Raw genomic sequence first — 22,900 nt, 5'->3', positions numbered from 1 at the left:
ACATGTTCCTATTCCAGGACTGCAGAACTGACCCGGCCCTCTTTGTTGGAAAGGTCCCTCTGGACCAGGAAGTCCCGTGTCCTGTTTATGGGGGGCCCCTGGGCTGCGACTTGGACAGTCCAATTCGCTGTTGTTAGGGCCTCAGTTTCCCAAAAGGCACAGGGACGGGAGGGAGGGTGGCGGCTCCATGGGGAAGGCGCCTCCGGGTGCCTCCAGCCGGTGCCCACGGCGCGGCCCCTTTAAGAGGCCCGCCCGGCTCAGTCAGTCGCGCCGCGGCCACCGCCCCCCGGCCCTCCCCTTCCTGCGGCGCAGAGTGCGGGCCGGGCGGGAGTGCGGCTACAGCCGGCGGCCGAGCGCAGAGCCCTGGGAGGCGGCGGCGGCGTGGTTGCGTGGCTGCGGAACGGCGCGGGAGCGAGAGGCGAGGAGCGCGCGGGCTGCGGCCAGGGTCTAGCGGCGGCCGGGCGGAGCGGAGGATAGCGCCCGCGCTTCGCCGCGCGGAGGAGCCCCGCACACAATAGCGGCGCGCGCAGCCCGCGCCCTTCCCCCCCCGCGCGCCCCGCCCCGCGCCCGCGCGCCCAGCGCCCCGCGCCGCCTCACCTGCCACCGGGGAGGGGGCGGGCATTGTTCGCCGCCGCCGCCGCGCGGGGCCATGGGGGCCGCCCGGCGCTCGGGGCCGGGCCTGGCGAGCCCGCCGCGCTGCCGCTGAGAGGGGCCCGGCGCGCAGCGCGGCGGCGCAGGTGAGGCCGGCCGCGCCATGGTGGACCCGGTGGGCTTCGCGGAGGCGTGGAAGGCGCAGTTCCCGGACTCCGAGCCGCCGCGCATGGAGCTGCGCTCAGTGGGTGACATCGAGCAGGAGCTGGAGCGCTGCAAGGCCTCCATCCGGCGCCTGGAGCAGGAGGTGAACCAGGAGCGCTTCCGTATGATCTACCTGCAGACGCTGCTGGCCAAGGAGAAGAAGAGCTATGACCGGCAGCGCTGGGGCTTCCGGCGCGCGGCGCAGACCCCCGACGGCGCCCCCGAGCCCCGCGCGCCCGCGCCGCGCCCGCAGCCCGCGCCCGTCGACGGAACCGACCCGCCGCCCGCAGAGGAGCCGGAGGCCCGGCCCAACGGAGAAGGTTCTCCTGGCAAGGCCAGGCCCGGAGCCGCCCGAAGGCCCGGGACCGCCGCGTCGGGGGACCGGGACGACCGGGGGCCCCCAGCCAGCGTGGCGGCGCTCAGGTCCAACTTCGAGCGCATCCGCAAGGGCCATGGCCAGCCCGGCGTGGACGCTGAGAAGCCCTTCTACGTGAACGTCGAGTTTCACCATGAGCGTGGCCTGGTGAAGGTCAACGACAAAGAGGTGTCGGACCGCATCAGCTCCCTGGGTAGCCAGGCCATGCAGATGGAGCGCAAAAAGTCCCAGCACAGCGCGGGCTCCAGCGTGGGGGATGCATCCAGGCCCGCTTACCGCGGACGCTCCTCGGAGAGCAGCTGCGGCCTCGACGGCGACTACGAGGACGCCGAGTTGAACCCCCGCTTCCTGAAGGACAACCTGATCAACGCCAATGGTGGTGGCAGGCCCCCTTGGCCGCCCCTGGAGTACCAGCCCTACCAGAGCATCTATGTCGGGGGCATGATGGAAGGGGAGGGCAAGAGCCCGCTCCTGCGCAGCCAGAGCACCTCGGAGCAGGAGAAGCGCCTCACCTGGCCCCGCAGGTCCTACTCCCCCCGGAGCTTTGAGGACTGCGGAGGCGGCTACACCCCAGACTGCAGCTCCAACGAGAACCTCACCTCCAGCGAGGAGGACTTCTCCTCCGGCCAGTCCAGCCGCGTGTCCCCAAGCCCCACCACTTACCGCATGTTCCGGGACAAGAGCCGCTCTCCCTCGCAGAACTCGCAGCAGTCCTTCGACAGCAGCAGCCCTCCCACGCCGCAGTGCCATAAGCGGCACCGGCACTGCCCGGTTGTTGTGTCCGAGGCCACCATAGTGGGCGTCCGCAAGACCGGGCAGATCTGGCCCAATGATGGGGAGGGCACCTTCCATGGAGACGCAGGTGAGTTCTTCACGCCACGTGCGTGGGCACACCTGCACCGAGGAGGAAAGCCGTAGAGGAGTAGGGAATACAAAACAAGTTGGGAGGAGGAATGGATGCTTTTGAGTGGTTTGCAGGTGCGCTTGTGGTTCACGCTGATCCTGTGCCCGAACAAACTCCATCCCTCCTCCTTCCAGAATGCAGATTGTCAGTGTTTGGAATGGGATTGGGTTGAGGGTGGCCGTGTGAGGGATGAGAGGTGGTTTGTTCCCTTGGTTCTAGAGCACTGTTTGTGAAGTACAGCTGGTGAGTTGGAGGAAGATGCCCCAGGCAGTAACTCCTTGCTCTGTGCTCTCTCCTCTCCCGGAAGTGAGGATGGCATAAAAGCCAGAGTCATTTCTAGCGCCAGGATCGGATGCTGTTAGCAGGGACTGATTTGCGTCTTGGGCATTCCCCGCCACCCCACTGATCCTGCCCTGGAAGAGTTATATGACACATTTGTGAAACCCGAGATATGCTAGCTGCTCCCAGGCCATAGAAGCATCAGGTTTGCTTGCTAGCCAGCAGCCCTGAACGCAAGTCACAGCAGGTGAGACTAGGAATTAGGAGGAGGTGAGGAGCCAGGGAGTTGTGACTCAGTGGGCCACGGAAAATCAACTGCATAGAGATTTCATCTGGGGCTGAAGCTGAGCCACACCTGTTCTGATCTACCTGGCTTTGATGGGAGACTTCACTCATCATTACTCAGCCCCAGGCTCCTCCATGCGTGGTAACCCAGCCCCATTTGCTGACCCTCCAGTGTGTTCCTGCTGCCTCATCTTCCCAAAGATAAGCATCCACAGGTGCTTATTTGGGGCTCCCAGTCTGTGGTCAGACCCTAGCCCTAACGTTAGAACTATGGGATTGTGCACATAACTTCTGTTCTATATGCACATATCATCGGGCGTTTTGGTCACTGTGTTTTGAGATCCAGGCACAGTTTGCCGTTGGTTGGGGTAAGGAAAGGGTGGATTGGGGTGTGTGTGAGGCTGTCGGGAATCTCTTGGAGACCTGGTCCCTGTTAAGCTGATCTGGTTTTCTGCTCCATTGATTTTTCTTTTTCTGCTGATGGAGGAGTTGGATGTGCTTGGTTTGTCAGAATGCTCTTCAAACAAGTGAGGCTATTTTTGGCTCTTGGAGCTGCCTTTTTGTGATGGGCTCTCTGTCCTGTTTGTGTTAGGTACTTCCAGTTGCTGATCTTCCATTTGCAGCTGGGGTTGGCTGTGGTGCAGGGCTCCGACCTGCAGGCTGGCCCGGCTGCCTTCCCTAAGTCCCCGTGTGGGGGCGGGGTGGATGCTCTGCTGTTCGGAAGCCTGCTTTGCAGGCATATCAGCTGGTCGGGTCTGGAGGATTGCCTTGTGGTTACCGGGCACCAGCCTCGTCTGGCCAGCTGTTGGCCAGGCGAGCCAGCTTGAACTGGCCCTCAGTGCTGTGGTGCAGGAGAGTTATTAATAAAAAAGAAAATGAGAGGTTTTTAAGGAGATGTGCAAATTGAAATGATAATCTTTGCTAGTGGAAAATTCTGGGTTTCCAGAACCGTGAGCCCAGCCTTTCCTATAGCTTCTGTCGACGTGGCCGTGTTGCCCACCACATCACCAGACCCTGAGTGCAAGTCAGTAGATGAAAATAGGAATTGCTGTAGAAGGATGGAAAGCCCAGTGCCTTGAGTCATACAGGGCAGGTCCTCAGGAAATGGCCGAGGAGTTCATTTTACCACTTGGACCCACTTTTAGGTCTTTCTGGATCCTTCTCTGTCCTCGAGATCCCACAATCTCTTTCCCATTAGGTTTTATTTTTTCCCCCTAAACTGCTTTTTGTTTGTTTTTTTGTTTTTAAGAGACAATGTCTGGTTCTGCCATCCAGGCTGGAGTGCAGTAGTATGATCATACCTCACTGCAACGTCAAACTCTTGGGCTCAGGTGAGCCTTCCGCCTCAGCCTCTTCTGTAGCTGGGACTGAAGGTTTAAACCACTGTACTGGGCTAATTTTTAATTTTTTTTGTAAAAACAGTGGCTTGTTGTGTTGCTCAGTCTGGTCTCAAACTCCTGGGCTCAAGTATTCCTCCAGCTTCAGCCTCCTGAGTAGCTGGGATTACAGGAAGGAGCCACCTCACCAGGCCTCTTAGATGTTTTTCATAACCAAGGTCATTTAAACATCTTTTAAAAGAGATTATGTATTTTCCCTCAGACAGTTTTTCATTTTTAAGACTTAATTTTGGCCGGGCGCGGTGGCTCAAGCCTGTAATCCCAGCACTTTGGGAGGCCGAGGCGGGTGGATCACAAGGTCAAGAGATCGAGACCATCCTGGTCAACATGGTGAAACCCCGTCTCTACTAAAAATACAAAAACATTAGCTGGGCATGGTGGCGCGTGCCTGTAATCCCAGCTACTGAGGAGGTTGAGGCAGGAGAATTGCCTGAACCCAGGAGGCGGAGGTTGTGGTGAGCTGAGATCGCGCCATTGCACTCCAGCCTGGGTAACAAGAGTGAAACTCCGTCTAAAAAAAAAAAAAAAGACTTAATTTTTTTTTTTTTTTAGAGCACTATTAGGTTCACAGCAAAATTGAGCAGGGAAATAGAGATTTCCCATACACTCTCTACCCCCCCACACCCGCAGTGTCTCCAGTTAACAACTGCCACTGGAGGGGCGCATTTGTTAGAGCCCACAAACCTGCATTGGTGCCTCCTTGTTACTCAAAGTCCAGAGTTTACATTTGGGTTCACTCTTGGTGTTGTACAGTCTGCTGGTTTGGATCCTGTGAGGTTTTAGAACTCCTGCTCGTTTTAAAACTCCTGCTTGTTGTAAAAGCCCAGGCTTTTAGCCCTGGGCACCTTGACACTCTTTGCCCAGCAGTTTCCTCCGGCGTGGAAAGAAGAATCTGCACTGGCTCAGCCATCTGTCTCTGCTGGACTGTTTACTGATGTTCTTTAGAGGGCTGTGGAGCCTGCTGGTCTGAAAAGGAACAATGAGGAAAATCACTCATGGAGTGGGTGGGGAGGAAGTCGCCCTAATGCTCCCCAGCAGCAGGCAGATACGGTGCCCTGGATCTAATAACCCCAGAATCAGTCTGTATGAATGGGCTGTCGCATTTCTGAGTTGAGAGCTCCTCAAGGGAGGGGGTTAAAGCCATCCCTGGGCACAGTGACAAAGTGCTTCCCATAGGGCCCCTCATGGGCTTATCTCTCACCTTGGGGTGGAGTTGCCCATTTACAGGTGAAGACACAACTGGGAAGCGGCAGGGCTGGGATTCGGGGTCCCTGCGTGAATGCAGAGCTGTTCCCTCTGCAACATGGTGACCCCTTCGGTGTTCTTCCTGCTACCCCACACTGCCACCTGCAAAACACACTGGGGAGGTTCAGGGGGTCCTTCCAGTCTTTGCACCCTGGGCCCGCCTGGGGGGTAATGATAGATAGCTGTGAGTCCTGCTGTATAACTGTTTGGGACCCATGGAAAAAGAGTGTGGTTCCTGCCATCTAGGAACTTACAGGTTAATGGAAGAGAGGGAACACACATGTGTATGTGTTGGAGGGAAGTGAGATCAGGGAAGCTTCCAGAATCGGCAGGACTGAAGAGGACTTGATGAATCAGCAGAAGTTGGAGGGCAGAGAGTAGCTGTTTGCCCTAAGGAAAAATGGGAACAAAGGCTTGGGGGCACCCACGTCTGCCCTGTGATTCTAAACTGTGTGCTTTTCTTTAAATGGTAAAATACACATAATTTAAAATGTACCATTTTTGTAATTTTCAACAAGTTTGGTAAAATGCACATAACAAAAGTTACCATCTTAACCCTTTTAAATTGTTTTTTTGGGTAAGGCTAGTCAAGTGGAAGATTTAACCATTTTTATCCATACAGTTCTGTGCGTTGACAGCATTCACGTTGTTGGATGACCATCACCACCTTCCATCTCGAACTTTTTCATCTTCCCAATGGAAACTCTGTACCCATTAAATAATAGCTCCGCAGTTCCCGCGCAGCCCCTGGTACCACCATTACATTCTGTCTCTCTGAATTTGACTAATATATGTACCTCATGTAAATCCAGTCCTGCAACATTTATCTTTTTGTGATTGGCTTATTTCACTGCGTGTAATATCCTCAAGGTTCATCCATGTTGTGGCAGAAATTGTGTGCTTTTTTGTTTTGTTTCATTTTGTTTTTGAGATGGAGTCTCATTTTGTCACCTAGGCTGGAGTATAGTGGTGTGATCTTGGCTCACTGCAGCCTCTGCCTTCTGGGTTCAAGCAGTTCTGCCTCAGCCTCCTGAGTAGCTGGGATTACAGATGCCCACCACCACGCCCAGCTAATTTTTGCATTTTCAGTAGAGACAGGGTTTCACCATGTTGGCCAGGCTGGTCTGGAACTCCAGACCTCAGGTGATCCGCCTGCTCAGCCTCCCAAAGTGCTGGGATTATAGGCGTGGGCTATTGCGCCTGGACTTTTTCTTTTTTGTGAAAGGGTCTTGCTATGTTACCCAGGCTGGAGTGTAGTGGCTCAGTCACCACTCACTGCAGCCTTGACCTCCCAGGCTCAAACAGTCTTCCCACCTCAGCCTCCCAAATAGGTGAGCCCACAGGTATGCACCACCATGCCTGGCTAATTATTTATTTATTTATTTCTGTGGAGATGGGGTCTTGCTATGTTGCCCTGGTCTCAAACTCCTGGGCTCAAGCAGTCCTCGTGCCTCAACCTCTGAAAGTGCTGGGATTATAGGTGTGAGCCACCACTCTGTGCCAGCTGTGTGCTTTTTGAAGGCAGGAATCACTGGTTCATTTCTGGGTCTCCCATGGAGCCTGGTTCTGAGCTTTATACATGGCACATATTGGAAGAGCCCTTTCTCCTTTTCATAGCCCATAGAGTCAGGACTCGGAAATTTTACTGATTAATGGGACGTGACTTATCAGTTACTCTGTCTTTTCCTCATTTCATCCCTCTACTTTACTTTCCCTTTTTCTTTTTAAGTGGCTTAAAATAACAACCATTTATATTTTTCTCACAGGTCTCTGGTTGGCTAGGCAGTGTTACTGATGGGGGCTGACTGGGCTGAAATAGGATGATCTAGGTTAGCCTCACCCACACATTCCGTGATTGCAGGCTGATTGGCATTGGGAAGGAGGGACTCCCTTATTTGTCTTTTTTTTTTTTTTAAGGTGGGGTTTCACCATGATGGCCAGGCTGGCCTTGAACTCCTGACCTCAGGTGATCCGCCCACCTTGGCCTCCCAAAGTGCTAGGATTACAGGCGTGAGCCACAGCACCCGGCCCCTTATTTATCTTGCAGTTGGCTTGATGTCATTTGGGGCACCAGACATACCTCCCTTTTCTCTTTAATTTTTTTGTCTGGACTGGATCTCCCTATTTGCCCAGGCTGGCCTCGACCTCCTGGACTTAAGCAATTTACCCACCTCAGCCTCCCAAAGTGCTTGGATTACAGGCATGAGCCACCACACCGGGCCTCGTTCTTTTTCTTTTCTTTTTTCCTCCTGCTTTTATATTTTTAATTGATACATAATAATTATACCTGTTTAGAGGGTACCCTATGATATTTTGATACCTATCTACAATGCATAATGATCAAATCAAGGTGATTAGCATATTCATCACCTCAAACACATTTATCATTTCCTTGTGTTGGGAGGTCTGAGGAATTCTTGATCCAAACACCCAGCCCAGTGTACCCATCAACCTTCTTCCAGGTGTCAGTCGTGAGACGGGACGGATCTTGTGTTTCTTCATGGACTTCACGTGAGTGGCTACCCTGTGTTTTCTCATTTTTATTAAGCAGCTTAATTTGCCCTTTGGATTCTGGCGATGTGTTGGCGCCAGAGTGACCACTGCTTTGTTTTTCCCTTGAGTGATGGGCTGGACTGGCAGCCAGTTGGAGTGAGTAACTGTGGGGCAGGGAAAGGTCACCTGGGCCTCATGCTGGTTCCATCGTCATCTCTTAAGGCCAGAGCCTCGTGGCCATCTCTCAGTTGAGTACAGGCTCATCTCCATGGATAGAGACAGAGTGGGCAGATCTGGGTGGCGTCTGAGGCTGCTAAAGTCATCAACAGCATAGAAGTAGAGTCTAGATTAAATTTTACAAGTGTTCTCTGGTTCAGGAAGGCTGATTTGTTTTGGGAACAGAATGGAGCATTCTGAAACATATCACTAAAGAAGGAGCTGGGAGTGTTGTTGATTTGAATGGGTTCAGGGGAATATGCCTTATCCATGACTCCCTTTTGCTTAGTTCGCTGCTTCTAGCTTTATAACCTCCTCCCTTCCTTGGTTGCAAGTCCTGTGGCCAGGAGAGCTCGTGTATGTGACTGCTGCCCTCACCAGGACAAAGGGCCCAGGTGAGCTATGTGCTTGAGCATACTTGGCAGAGGACAAAGCAGTATATGAGGCCCAGGCTGCAGCTCACCCCTGTGGTTTGAGAGGGTCCCCTGTTCACAGTGAATGAATGAGCATCTTGGAAGCTTTCTCAGATTACCAAAGAGTAGATGTGAGTTTTGGCTGAGGCTGCTGCTTTTTGGACCAAGACTCAGTGGGTGGTGGTGGATTAAATTAACTATAAACCTCAGGGAATATCTTGACCCTGGCTGGAATACAACTGGGTCTTTTCAGTTTTTTCCCTTTGAAAAGTATAGCTATTTTAATTAAAATATGTTATTCATGTAACATGTTAGAAGTTTGTTACTGTTATTTTTATTATGGTAAAATTTATATATATTTTTTTCCTATTTTTTTTTTTAAAGAGGGGGTTTCACCATGTTGGTCAGGCTGGTCTTGAGCTCCCAACCTCAGGTGATCCGCCCACCTTGGCCTCCAAAGTGCTTGGATTACAGGCGTGAGCCACCACGCCCGGCCTACTTATGTATTTTTTGAGATGGGGGTCTCGCTCTGTCACCCACACTGGAGTTCAGTGGTGCGATCTCAGCTCACTGCAACCTCCGTCTCCCAGGTTCAAGTGATTCTCCTGCCACAGCCTTCCAAGTAGGTGGGATTACAGGCACATGCCATCATGCCCAGCTAATTTTTATATTTTTAGTAGAGGCAGGGTTTCACCATGTTGGCCAGGCTAGTCTACTCCTGACCTCAGGTGATCTGCCTGCCTTGGCCTCCCAAAGTGCTGGGATTACAGGCATGAGCCACTGCGCCCAGCTAAAATTTATATTATAAAATGCACCATTTTATCCATTTTCAGATATACAGTTCAGTGGCATTAAGTACGTCACATTGTTGAGCAGCCATCACCACTTGTCAATTTCTATAATTTTTTCATCTTCCCAAACTGAAACTTTATATTCATCAGACTCTAACTCCCCATTCCCCTTCCTCCCCGGCTCCTGGAAGCCACCATTCTACTTGCTGTCTCCATGATTTTACCTCTCCTAGATTCCTCATGCAAGTGGAGTCGTATAATATTTGTCCTGTGTCTGGCTAATTTCACTCAAGTAGGGCTTTGAAGTTCCCCGGGCAGCACTCTCAGTCTTAACTCTCAGCTCTGACCCTTCACAGGGGTGTCTTCTTCAGAAAAACACCTGTTAGTGATGGTGATCTTCCCTGGGCCTTCATGCCCCTTGGTTTTGAAGTGGGCCGGGGTATTAGTTTACCAAGGCTGCCTGCCCCATAACAAGATACCAAGACTGGGTATCTTAACAAAAATTTATTTTCTCATACTTCTGGAGGCCAAAAGTCCAAGATCAAGGTGCCAGCTGGGTTCTTTCCCTGGAGGGCTGTCTCTCTTTGGCTTGCAGGTGCCACTGTCTTGCTGCCTCTGCACGTGGTCTTTTCTCTGTGCATGAGCACCCCTGGCATCTCTCTCTGTCCAAATTTCCCAAATTTTCCTTTTTTTTTTTTTTTTGAGAGAGTTTTGCTCTTGTCACCCAGGCCGGAGTGCAATGACACAGTCTCGGCTCACTACAACCTCTACCTCCCAGGTTCAAGTGATTCTCCTGCCGTAGCCTCCTGAGTAGCTGGGATTATAGGCACCCGCCACCATGCCTGGGTAATTTTTGTATTTTTAGTAGAGGCAGGGTTTCACTATGTTGGCCAGGCTGGTCTCGAACTCTTGACCTCAGGTGATCCGCTCACCTCAGCCTCCCAAAGTGCTGGGATTACAGGCATGAGCCACCACACCTGGCCCAAATTCCGCCCCCCTCCTTTTTTTTTTTTTTTTGAGACAAAGTCTCACTCTGTAACTGAAGCTGGAGTGCAGTGGTGTGATCTCAGCTCACTGCAACCTCTGCCTCCCGGGTCCCGGTTCAAGCAATTCTCCTACCTCAGCCCCCCGAGTAGCTGGGATTACAGGCACGAGCCACCATGCCCAGCTAATTTTTGTTATTTTTCAGTAGAGACAGGGTTTCACCATGTTGGCCAGTCTGGTCTTGAACTTCTGACCTCGTGATCCACCCACCTCGGCCTCCCAAAGTGCTGGGATTACAGGCATGAGCCACCACACCTGGCCCCAAATTTCCTTTCTTGTAAGGACACCAGTCAGACTGGATTAAGGTGGGCAGTAAAGATCCCTGCTTAAAATTAATCAGTTCTTGAAAGGCCTTATTTCCAAATACAGTCACATTGTGAGGTACTGGGAGTTAGAACTTTAACATATGGGGGTGATGCATGGTTTAGCTTGTAACACTTGGTGAGTCCCTTACTACGCAGCAGAGAAAAGGGCTTCCAGGCAGAGAGAGAGGGTGCTTGTGCCAGCTCCCCCAGCCGTGTTAGGAGGAATGTGAGTCAAGCATCATGTGGGGTTAGACAGCCTAGCAGGGTGTAGAGGGCACTGAGCCAAGCATCAGTAGGGCCACGTGCTAAAGCTTCAGGTGCTGCCGTCTCTCTCCACGTCCAAAAAGTAGGGGTGGGAATGGATCATTGCTAAGGTTCTTTCCTTTGCTTCTTTAATTTTTTTCTTTAAAATTTATTACTTTTAAAAAAATAGATAAAGGGTCTCGCTGTGTTGTCCAGGCTGGAGTATAGTGGCACGATTGTAGCTCACTGTAGTAGCCTCAAACTCTCGGGCTAAAACGATCCTCTCTCCTCAACCTCCTGAGTAGCTGGAAATGCCTGGCTAATTTTTAATTTTTGTTGAGACAGGATCTCACTTTGCTGCTCAAGCTGGTCTTGAACTCCTGGCCTCAAGTGATCCTTCCCGCCTTGGCCTCCAAAACTGCTAGGATTATAGATGTGGGTCACTGCACCCGGTCTGAATTTATTATTAACACAACTTTTTCTGTCTCTTTCCTCTTTATCCTGGTTTATATGTCTCTTTTTTAAAATCCAAGGTAACCACCTCTCCCTATCCAATCACTCAAAGATATTTATTGAGCATCTGCTATGTGCCTGGCTCTGTTTTCGTGGAAATCCTTTCTTGGCTTTATTCATGGATTTATGGAAAGGCTTATCTCCAAGGGCCTTGTCTTGTTGTTGTTGTTGTTTTGAGATGGAGTCTCACTGTTGCCCAGGCTGGAGTGCAGTCTCGGCTCCCTGCAACCTCTGCCTCCCTGCTTCAAGCAGTTCTCTGCCTCAGCCTCCCAAGTAGCTGGGATTACAGGCACCCGCCACCATGCCTGGCTAAATTTTTTGTATTTTTAGTAGAGACAGGGTTTCACCATCTTGGCCAGGGTAGTCTTGAACTCCTGACCTCATGATCTACCCATCTCCACCTCCCAAAGTGCTAGGATTACAGGTGTGACCTACCATGCCCAGCTGGCCTTGTCTTTAAAAAAAAGTAATAGTAACAACAAACATAAAACCTTTCTAATGTGAAAGCATTTTCCCCTTCCTCTCTTTCTTTAACGGTATATTTGCAGCTGTTTCCTGTTAATCCTTTGTCTGTCTGGCTTCCTTCTTTAGGGTGATGGGATCCTTAAGACAAGTACAGAGTATGCCCTGCTGTGGTGTCCTGTGGGACGGGCCACACTGGCCCTTTAATGGTGTTTGATGTGACGATTCACCTGAGCCCATGGAGGTCTGTCTGTGTCTCAGGCCCCGTGGGTGTTTGCAGGGTGAAGATGGAATGATACACACCATCTCTGATATTTGTATTTGCTCAGACCTTCCTGTTCTGGCCCAACTCCACTTAATCCCGTCTAGTAAGTGGTGATAAGTTTTGGGGGGCCTAGTGATAAAGGTCGTCCGGCGACGAAACTTGTTGGCTTTGGAGATTATCCCGCTGGTTCTATTTCCTTCTTTGCTGATGGTTGGTCCTCCCTGGCTCTCCCTTAGATAGCTTCCAGAATCCTCAGACTGGGGCCTGCTAATTAGCAGTCTTAGATTCTAGCTCTCACTGCCAGGACCTTGCAAAATGACTGTGGATATGGATGGTGGCTGGTGCCCACGCGCAGAGCAGCCAGCACATTCATAGACCCGCCTTCCTGGGCCTGGGGCTGGAAGACCGGACACCTCTCTGATGTAGTAAATAGGACTTTCATGGAGGCTGCTTGTTGGGCCCTCGAAAGACTCTTGTAAAGTGGCTGGAGCTGCAGGAGTATTATAATTATACTCCCTCCACCGAATGGGTCTGAGGGTGTGTGTGACAGACACTCTGGCCTGGAGTAACCTGCCCAAGGTCAAGTGGTTGGTGGAGGGGCTGGCGCTGCCTCTCTCCTCAGACTAAGTGGTTGTGTTAATCACTTGAGAGCAGACACAGAATGACTCCGCAGAGGTGGAGACCTGGATCAGTTGCTCAGCAAACCGGTGTTGGGCACCTGCTGCGTTAGGCACAGATGGTGCTTAGTACGCTCAGGCTGGCCTTCCAGCAGGTTAGCTTTGGTCTGGTGGGAAGACAGCCTCATTAACCTAAGTGCCATGATGGAAATCATCTGGCTGCAGCCTCGAAGGCGTGAGCCATCGAGGAATGTGTTTTAATTTTGCAATTCTCCAAGATAAGAGATTTCCTGACTCTTGATAGCCCCTTCTGGGACACTTTGCTAAGGCTTCTCCAGCAAGTTGTGTGGCAAGAACGCGGAACTGTTGGAAGGGCACTGCCCATCAATCTGCTTTTCCCACCGACAGTCAAGGGCTGTGAACGCTGACCTGCTGACAGTGATGAGTGCAGGTTCTGGGAGGGCCAGAGGGACAAGGTCTGGCTTGGAAGATGTAGTAGAGATACGCGGAGGTAGCCAGCTGTGTGTGCACAGGGCCCAGTGCAGGGCCCAGAGCGCCAGGTGAGTGACCAGGGAGCTCTGGGAAGGAACCATCTCTAGGCAAGGCCAGGACATAGCCAAGGTGGGCCTGAGAGAGAGAGAGCGCGCGCGCGAGCAAGTGTGAGCGAGCCAGGCAGAGCCAGGAATTGAGCAGCCCAAGGAGATCCTCCACTCAAGTGCCGCTGTTGGCTCAAGAGGAGCTTTTGAAGATTCACTTCGCTTGAAAGGCCTGACGTGCTTCCGTTTTTAAAGTGTTGCTGGGGTCAGTTGGTATGCCAGTAGAGTAGGGAGAGATTTTCTGCACGTGACAAAGTATTGGTGAGCATTTGAAGCAGCCTACAGGCGACATATGCTGACTTACGGAAATAATGCAGTCTTTGAAGGGAAAAGATCTGGACTTGCCCGGAGCCCTGGCACTGGCCATAGTGTGGCCTCGAACAGGGGCTTAATTCCCCCTTGGCTGCTGTCAGCTGGAGAGGACGACCCTTCCCCTCGGGGGCTTCGTGGGAGTGGCGGGCGCCGACCATCTGGCCTCCTGTCTGGTCTTATGGACTCTCCTGCTCATGCATCTAACGCCAGTTGATTGAACACCACTTAGCAAAAAATTTGAGAGGAGAAATGCAGAATTTAGTGTGGACATTTCACCCATTTGGTCAGCCATTGCATGACCAGTATGAGCTCCAGGGGGACCCAGGGGCGTGCCAGGGCCTTCCTTCTCCTCCTGTAATCCCCCTGGGGAAGTGGAATTCTTACATTTTAAAGGTTATGCAATGGACTACGTGTTTGCGTCCTCCCCTGATATTTTTTTTTTTTTTTTTTTTTTTGAGACAGTGTGTCACTCTATTGCCCAGGCTGGCGTGCAGTGGTGAGATCTCAGCTCCTGCAACCTTCTGCTTCCCAAGTTCAAGCAATTCTTGTGCCACGGCCTCCTGAGTAGGTGGGACTGTGTACAGGCGCGTGCCATCACACCTAATATTTTTGTATTTTTTTTTTTTTTTATTTTGGGACGGAGTTTCGCTCTTGTTTCCCAGGCTGGAGTGCAATGGCACGATCTCGGCTCACCGCAACCTCCGCCTCCTGGGTTCAGGCAATTCTCCTGCCTCAGCCTCCTGAGTCGCTGGGATTACAGGCACGCGCCACCATGCCCAGCTAATTTTTTGTATTTTTAGTAGAGATGGGGTTTCACCATGTTGACCAGGATGGTCTCAATCTCTTGACCTCGTGATCCACCCGCCTCGGCCTCCCAAAGTGCTGGGATTACAGGCTTGAGCCACCGCGCCTGGCATATTTTTGTATTTTTAGTAGAGATGAGGTTTCACGATGTTGAGCAGCCTGGCCTCAAACTTCTGACCTCAGGTGATCTGCCTTCCTCGGCTTCCCAACATGCCAAGATTTCAAGCCTGAGCCACTGTGCCCGGCCTCCTGTTTTTAAACCTTAACCCCAGAGGTGACAGTATTGGGAGGTAGGCTCTTGAGAAGGTGATTAGGTTATGAGGGTGGAGCCCCCATGAATGTGATTAGTGTCCTTATTAAAAGGGACCCCAGAGAGACTCTTACATCTTCTCACATGTGAGGACACGGTGAGAAAATGCCATTTATGAACCAGGGAGCAGGCCCTCAGCAGAAACCGAATCTGCCAGCACCTTGATTTTTCCGTCTAGCCTTTCCTTGCCTTGTCTGGGTAGCAGCTGGGCAGCAAGCCCCAAAGAGGCCGAGTTGACCTGTGCTCAAGGGAGCTGGGCAGATGGCACTTTGTGTGGCCTGCTGGATTTTGCAGAATATCTTCCCTCACAGGGGTCCCTTTGGAGGAGTTTCGAGAACCCCCTTAGCCCAGCGTTTGGAAGTTTTAGGTGGAGGGCTCAAGGCCACCCCCAGGGATCATTTGACTCCTTCCCTAGCTGGGTAGATAGGATTATCTTTGTTTCACAGTCCCCTCCAGTATGTGAAGTGATGCATTGGCGTGAGCCCAGGGGTGCAAAGTGTGGGCTGGCAGTGGCCATGTCCAGTTCTTTGTCCCTGAGGCACAAAGTGGTTGTTTTGGGCTCGGAGCTGCCGTCTGACTGGTTGGGAGTCCTGCTCTGGTTTTGTGAATCACCCTGGTTAAGTGGATGATCAGCGTAGCCTGTTCGCTCTGTGGGAGTGTGCAGAAGCACTGTTCATTTTTGCTGAAATCTTAAGAGTGAGAAATGGACCTCATTTATGAATTTTGACTTCTGAAAGCTTTCCACTTTCTCCCTTAGGAACATGGATAAAAATTGTCCACATTTGTGTTTGGAGACATGGATTGTTACCACCTGAAACCTGCTTTTCAGATATTCTTGATTTGAAAACTTGCTGGACTGAGTGTGGTGGCTCATGCTTGTAATTCCAGCACTTTGGGAGGCCGAGGTGGGTGGATCTTAAGGCCGGGAATTTGAGACCAGCGTGGGCAACATAGCAAGACCCCATCTCTACAAAAAATTTAAAAGTGAGCTGGGTACGGTGGCATGTGCTGGTAGTCTCAGCTCTTCTGGAGGCCGAGGTGGTGGGATGGCTTGAGCTTGGGAATTCAGGGCTGGAGCAAGCTGTGATTGCACCACTGCACTGCATCCAGCCTGGACGACAAAGCAGGCAAGACCCTGTCTCTAAAAAGCAAATAAATACACATACAAACCATTGCTTTTTTTCGGCTGGGAGTGGTGGCTTATGCCTGTAAATCCCAGCACTTTGGGAGGCTGAGGCAGGCAGATCACCTGAGGCCAGGAGTTCAAGACCAGCCTGGCCAACGTGGCTAAATGTCATCTCTACTAAAAATACAAAAATAAGCTGGGCGTGTTGGCATATGCCTGTAATCCCAGCTACTCAAGGAGGCTGTGGCAGGTGAATTGCTTGAACCTGAGAGGCAGAGGTTGCAGTGAGCCGAGATCTTGTCACTGTACTCCAGCCTGGGTGACAGAGCGAGACTCTGTCTCAAAAAATGAAGTAGAAACCATTGTTTTTTTCATAACGGGTACAACTTTAAAAAAGAAAAAGGGCCAGGCGCAGTGGCTCACGCCTGTAATCCCAGCAATTTGGGAGGCCAAGGTGGGTGGATCACCTGAGGTCAGGAGTTTGAGACCATCCTGGCCAATGTGGGAAAATCCCATCTCTGCTAAAAGTACAAAACTTAGCTGGGCATGGTGGCGGGCGTCTATAATCCCAGCTACTCGAGAGACTGAGGCAGGAGAACTGCATGAACCTGGGAGGTGGAGGTTGCAGTGAGCTGAGATCGTGCCACTGCACTCCAGCCTGGGTGACAGAGCAAGACCCCATCTGAAATAAGTAAGTAAGAAAAAAATCATTACCATCTTCAAATCTCCACAAAAATGGAAAGATGGTCAGTGTGCAGTTTGGTAGTGCGAAGCCTCCGGCGTTTTGTAAGCGGCAGAGTTGACGTGAAAACGCCGATCTTCAGGAGGGGTTTGTTCAGTGCCAGCGTCCCTCTGGATGTGCAGGCAGATAAGGAAATGGCTTGGCCTCAGTCCTTAAGTAGGTGCCAGGAGCTGCTGGACCAGGGTGGGAGCCAGGACAAGCAGGCACCTAAAATAACGGTAACATAGGACAAGTGGCAAGGCTCTGTGGATGGATCAGCACCAGGGGGTGTGCGGAAGGGAAACCTCACATCTATCCTGTTTCTCAGGGGATGAGGTTGTGGAGGGGAGGGTGTTCCAGGCAGGGAATGTGGGCAAGAACTCAGGGACTGGAATCATTCAGCACAGTTGTCCCTCGGTATCTGCACGGAATTGGTTCTAGGACTCCCTTAGGCAGCGGTCCCCAGCTTCCTCTTCGGCACCAGTGACCAGTTTCGTGGAAGACAATTTTTCCACGCACTGGAGGTTAGGGGATGGTTTCGGAATGAGACTGTTGCGGCTCAGATCATCAGGCACTAGATTCTCATAAGGGGCCCGCATAACATAGATCCCTCGCATTCGCAGGCCACGGTAGGGCTCCTGCCCCCATGAGAATCTGAGGCAGCTGCCGACCTGACCGGAGGTAGCTCTGAGGCAGTAATGGAGCGATGAGGAGCAGCTGTAAATACAGATGAAGCTTCAGCCTCCGCCTACCACTGTCCTCCTGCTGTGCGGCCCAGTTCCCAACAGGCAATGGACTGTTACCGGTTCATGACCCAGGGGTTGGCGACCCCTGTCCTTGGGGGGTCCCAGAATCCTTGGATGCTCAAGTCTTTATGAAAAATGGCATAGCTAGCTTTTGCATATAACCTATACACATCTTCCTGTCCACTTTAAATCATCTTGAGGTTACATATATTAGTCATGCAACATAATGACATTTTGGTTAATGATGGTGGTCCCAAAAAATTATAATACTGTATTTTTACTGTACCGTTTGTACATTTTGATATGTTTAGAAACACAAATAACAGTGTGTCATGATTGCTTACAGTATTTAGTATAGTCACATGCTGTGCAGATTAGTAGCCCAGGAACAGTAGGCTGTACCATGTAGCCTAGGTGTGTGGTAAGCTCTGTCATCTAGGCTTGTGTAAGTACACTCTGATGTTTGCATGAAGATGACATTGCCTAATGATACATTTCTCAGCATAACCCCTTTGAAGCTAGATATGACTGTATCTGATACAATACAAATGCCTTGTAAACAGTTGTTATACTGTATTGTTATTATGTTTGTATTATTTTTAGTGTTGGTTATTTCTTTTCAAATAGTTTCATTCTGAGGTTGCTTGAATCTGGGCTGTGGAGTGCCAACTGTGTGCTCAGAAAGTAGCAGACTCTAGTTGGAGAATTGGTGTCAAATGTGGGCTGCAGGGGAGGTGAGAGTGGATAGGAGAATTGGGGTCATCCTGTGTGGATCTCAGAAGCCAGGCTGAGGGTGTTGTGCTTTCTCTGAGGATAACAGGGAGCCACAGACGGTTGTTGAGCGGGAGAGGGGATGCCTTTGGAGCTTTCCCTTGTGAAGATGAGTTCGGCAGAAGTGTGTGGGATGGTCCAGTGGGAGTCAGGTACCTGTAGCTGTTGTCTTGAGGGGAGGTGGGGAGGAGTGGGGAGGGATGGAGAGGACAAGGAATATGAGCCGATTCTGGGAAGGGGTGACAGAAAGGGAGGCTGTGTGAGCCTGGGGATGGTGAGGGCTGTGCTGGAGGGCTTCAGTGTGGGTCTTTTGGAGAGAGGGCCAGGCCAGGAATGAAGAGGCAGGGCGGAAGCAGGGGTCGCAGAGGGTGTGTGGAGTGGAGGGCTGGGCAGGCCCGCAGGCCTTGCGTACTGGGGGAGGTCACATGAGAGAAAGAAGTGGGGGAGTTTATGTTGCAGAAGGGCTGAAAGGAAGTGACTGTTAGGGTTATGGGACAGAGGGCAGAAGCCAGGCTCCAAGAGAGTATAGGAGGAACCAGAGCAGTGTTTAGTTTAGCAGAAACTAAATGTGAACCGCAGTGTCCAGCATTCTGGCAGCGGGGAGGATGGTGGTGGGATTCAGAATTGGGGTCTGGGTGCTCCCTGAGTGTCCACTGTGGGCCTGCTGTGTTCCAGGGGCAGGGCCACATCCTTGTCTGCATGCCAAGGAGGGGACTGGTGGGCCAGAGTCCCAGGGGGAGATTGTTCCAAGTAGGGGCTCCAGAAAGTTGAGTGATGTGTGTGGGTCTGTGGGAAGGTGGGTGGCCTCGCAGAGGAGTGGCTGGGTTACTACTAAGCAGCGATCAGGGGTGATGTGGCTCTGCAGGGGTCCAGTCCATGCGCTTGATGTGCTGTGGCTATGCTTTGAAGGCGTTGTCATGGTGGGAGGCCACCGCAGGTGAGGGGAGGGAAAGGGTGGCCATAGTAGCTGATCCCCGTGGCTGGTGGCTGTGGGTAAGTGGAGAGGAAAGTGGTGCTGGGCACCATGCTGGTGGTGCCTGGGGCGGAGCCTGGCCTTTTGGGGCTGTGGAGTCAGGGTGAGGGTCTGGGATCCAGGACTGCTGTGCACAGGGCCAGCTCATGGAACCCACCCAGGGGAGGCATCCTGTCCTGGAGCAGTCGCATGGACCTGCCCTTGTTCCCTGAAGCAGCAGGTAAGATACTGTTAGAATTTGGCCCTAACAGGGCTGAGCACGGTGGGTGACACCTGTAATCCTAGCACTTTGGGAGGCCGAGGCAGGCAGATCACCTGAGGTCAGGAGTTCAAGGCCAGCCTGGCCAACATATGAAACCCTGTCTCTACTAAAAATACAAAAATTAGCTGGGCGTGGTGGCACATGCCTGTAATCTCAGCTACTTGGTAGGCTGAGGTTAGAGAATCGCTTGAACCTGAGAGGCAGAGGTTGCAGTGAGCCAAGTCGCACCACTGCACTACAGCCTGGGCGACAGAGAAGAGACCCTGTCTTTAAAAAAAAAAAAAAAAAAAAAAAAAAACCAAAAACCCTTCTCAAAAAAAAAAAAAAAAAAAAAAAGAATTTGGCCCTAACAAATGCAGGTTGTGATTATTAACATAAGTCTGGTTTCCTCTCCTGTGGCATTTCTTTAGTGGCCAGATGGTGTGAGTTGTGCAGCAGAGTCTTCTCTGTGCAAGAGTCAGGAAGGCTCCAGAAAGGGTGTCTGAGGAAGCGTCAGAGACTCAGTCCCGGCACGCCTGTGTCATCTCCTGGCTTCCTCCACCCTTATGAGCCCTGCGGTTGCTAATTTATCCCGCTAAGTCCGCAGCCTCCACTTCCAGAAACTCTGGCAAGGAAGTCCAGGAAGGTTGATGGGGATAGGCTGGTGGGCTGGGAGAGGTACTTTGTTCTCACGCCTCAGGAAGCCTGGTGGAAGTATCTTCTGCTGCCTTGGGCTGGGCAGCTGGGCCCCCAAAAAACCAGCTAGGGGCCTGCCCCCTAATTCCATGGGTGTAAACGATTGCAGTCAGCTGTTGGGATGCCGGGGGAAGTGGTGGTAGGACTGGGGCACCCCGTCTCCTTTGTCCCCATGAGTGCAGGGGACAGATCTGATAGGAGGGTGATGGGAGGGGGGAAAATGGATATTTCTTATTGTTGTCTCCTTTTCCCCCTGTCCTCAAGCCTGTGAATTAATTGGAGTAGTTCCCAAGGGAGGCGGGTCACTTTACTGAATTTTAAGACGAAGCATGATGGGGCATGACTGTAAATGAGACCTTGAACATCAAAGGCTGGAGCAGGACTTCCCCCCTGGGGAACATCCTCAGATATGTAGGTGTCGCCGCATGGGCTCAGACACCTAGGGTGGCCCTGAGCTGGTGGTTTAGGACTGTTAGTCTGTCCCCGGCTTCTATTTTTCCAGATCTGTTTTGGTTTGAAGCTCAAAGGGGGCTTTTTATTTATTTATTTATTTAGAGACAGGGTCTTGCTCTGTTGCGCAGGCTGGTGCAGTGGCACAGTCACGACTCACTGCAGCCTCAACCTCCTGGGCTCTCATTTTAGCCTCTCAAGTAGCTGGGTCTACAGGGATGCACCACCATTAAAAAAAATTTTTTTTTTTAAATTTTTTGTAGAGAGAGGATTTCACTGTGTTGCCAAGGCTACAAGGGGGCTTTTAACTTTTTTTTTAATTAAAAAAAAATTTTGAGACAGGGTCTCACTCTGTCACCCAGGCTGGAGTGCAATGGTACAACCACAGCTCACTGGAGCCTCAACCTCCCCAGGCTCAGGTGATTATCTCACTTGAGCCTTCTGAGTAGCTGGGACTCCAGGCACATGCCACCATGTGTGGCTCATTTTTGTATTTTTTCTTTGTAAAGATGAGGTATCTACATGTTGCCCATGCCAGTCTCAAACTCCGGGGCTCAAGTGATCCACCCACCTCAGCCTCCCAAAGTGCTGGGACTACAGGCATAAGCCACTATCCCTGACCAAGGGGGCTTTTTAAAGGCTGGGCTGGGCTGTTCATTTGGAAAAAGGTTGGGGGTGTCTTCACTTCTACCAGTCAGTAGGCTGGTACATGGCATTAGGAGCCCAAGCCTTTCGTGGTGCTGATGGACGTGTCCAGGTTGGTCGTCTCCAGTACTTGGTGTTGCTAAGCCCAAGGAACAGAGTAGTTACAGGAAATGGAAGCATTTAGCCTGGCAGAGGCCCCTAATCTGGCTGCCCATGTAGTTAAAAAGCCACACACACATGCACAGCTGGCCACCCCAGAGAGTCTGATTCATGAGTTTGTTTTGTTTTTCGATGTCACGGTTTCTGGGCCCAGCGGAGCTGGCTCCTCTGCTCGGGGTCTCCTTGGGCTGCAGTTGAGGTGTTGGCCAGGGCTGCGTTCCCCCCAGGGCTTGGGGTCCCCTTCCAAGCTCACCTGGGTTGTAAGCAGTGCTTACCTCCTGGCAGTTGTAGGACTGAGTCCCCATTTTCTTGCTGGCATTGGCTGGAGGCCCCTTCTAGAGCCTACCCTGTTCATAAGCAGTTCACATGCGACTGTTTGCTTCTCTCTTCCCAGCGAGTCTGGGTTTTTTGAAAAGCTCCCTGGGTGACTTGACTCTAGCCATCAGGGTTTGTCCCTTCAGTTTCTGGGAGTCTGTGGACACTGGCTGCAGATTTTGAAAGGCTGACATGTTGAGAGGGAGCAGATCTCTTCATGGAGAAGGTTTCTGCGTAGTGTGAAGGAAGATTTAATTTTCTTGCCAACTTTTGAGATAATTATGTGTACGATTTTTGTATATACTTGAGATGTTGCTGTACAGTTGGGTGTCCAGCCTTTGCTAGTTAATGCGAGCATTTCCATGTATTAGTCTTTTGGAAATATTATTTTAAGGGCCATATTATTACTTTGTAATGGAGTTATGGTTTAATTTATCTAATTTTAATAAGTTTTTTTTGGACATTTTGAGTGGTTCTTTATGCAGCTGGTTCGTATAATATTTCAGTGATCTCTCTCTCTTTTTAAACAGCTTCCCTGAGATAATTCATATACCATACAATTCAACTATTTACAGCAGCCAATTTAATGGTCACATTATTACATTACTAATTTTTAAAAATTGTGGTAAAATATATATACAAATTTGACTCTTTTTTTTTTTTGAGAGTTCTACTCTTGTTGCTGAGGCTAGAGTGCAATGGCGCAGTCTCACTGCAGCCTCCACCTCCGGGGTTCAAGCAATTCTCCCACCTCAGCCTCCCAAGTAGCTGGGACTACAGGCATGCACCACCACGCCCAGCTAATTTTTTGTATTTAGTAGAAATGGGGTTTCACCATGTTGATCACGCTGGTCTCGAACTCCTGACCTCAGGTGATCCACCCACCTCAGCCTCCCAAAGTGCTGGGGTTACAGGCAAATTTGACATTTTAACCACTGAAATTGAAATTATGGTAAGATAACGCAACATAAAATTTCCCATTTTTAGCCACACAGCTGAATGGTGGTAAGTACATTCCCGTCATTGTGCAAGCATCACTACCATCCATTTCCAGAACTCTTTCCATCTTGCAAAACTGAAACTCTGTACTCATTTCTACCTGTGAATCAACAATGCTCCATTCCCCTTCTCCCCCAGTCCTGTAACCACCATTCTACTTTCTGTCTGTGAATCTGACTACTCCGCATAAGTGGAATCATGCAGTATTTGTCTTTTCGTAACTGACTTATTTCACATAATGTCCCCAGAGTTCGTCTGTTTTATGTGTTTCAGAATCCCTTCCTTTTTAAGCTTGAATAATAATTCAATTGTTTGCATACATATTTTTTAATCTATCATTAATTGATGGGCACTTGGACCATTTTAACCTTTTTTTTTTTTTTTTTTTTTTTT

General features: G+C 51.0%; 1 protein-coding gene across 1 annotated transcript in view; it reads left to right on the top strand.

Annotated features, from left to right (window-relative positions):
- The first annotated feature begins 305 nt into the window (after nt 1-305).
- BCR (BCR activator of RhoGEF and GTPase) overlaps nt 306-22,900 on the top strand; it is a 136,976-nt gene continuing 114,381 nt past the window's right edge. The window contains exon 1 of the mRNA XM_017519479.2: nt 306-2,033. Coding sequence (XP_017374968.1) covers nt 755-2,033 — 1,279 coding nt within the window. The 5' untranslated portion in view covers nt 306-754. The remainder of the gene's footprint in view (nt 2,034-22,900) is intronic.

Source organism: Cebus imitator, unplaced genomic scaffold, assembly GCF_001604975.1.
Source record: "Cebus imitator isolate Cc_AM_T3 unplaced genomic scaffold, Cebus_imitator-1.0 Scaffold750, whole genome shotgun sequence".
Taxonomy (NCBI): Eukaryota; Metazoa; Chordata; class Mammalia; order Primates; family Cebidae; genus Cebus; species Cebus imitator.
The sequence above is the reverse complement of the archived record's forward strand: the minus strand, read 5'-3'. Positions and strand labels throughout refer to the sequence as shown.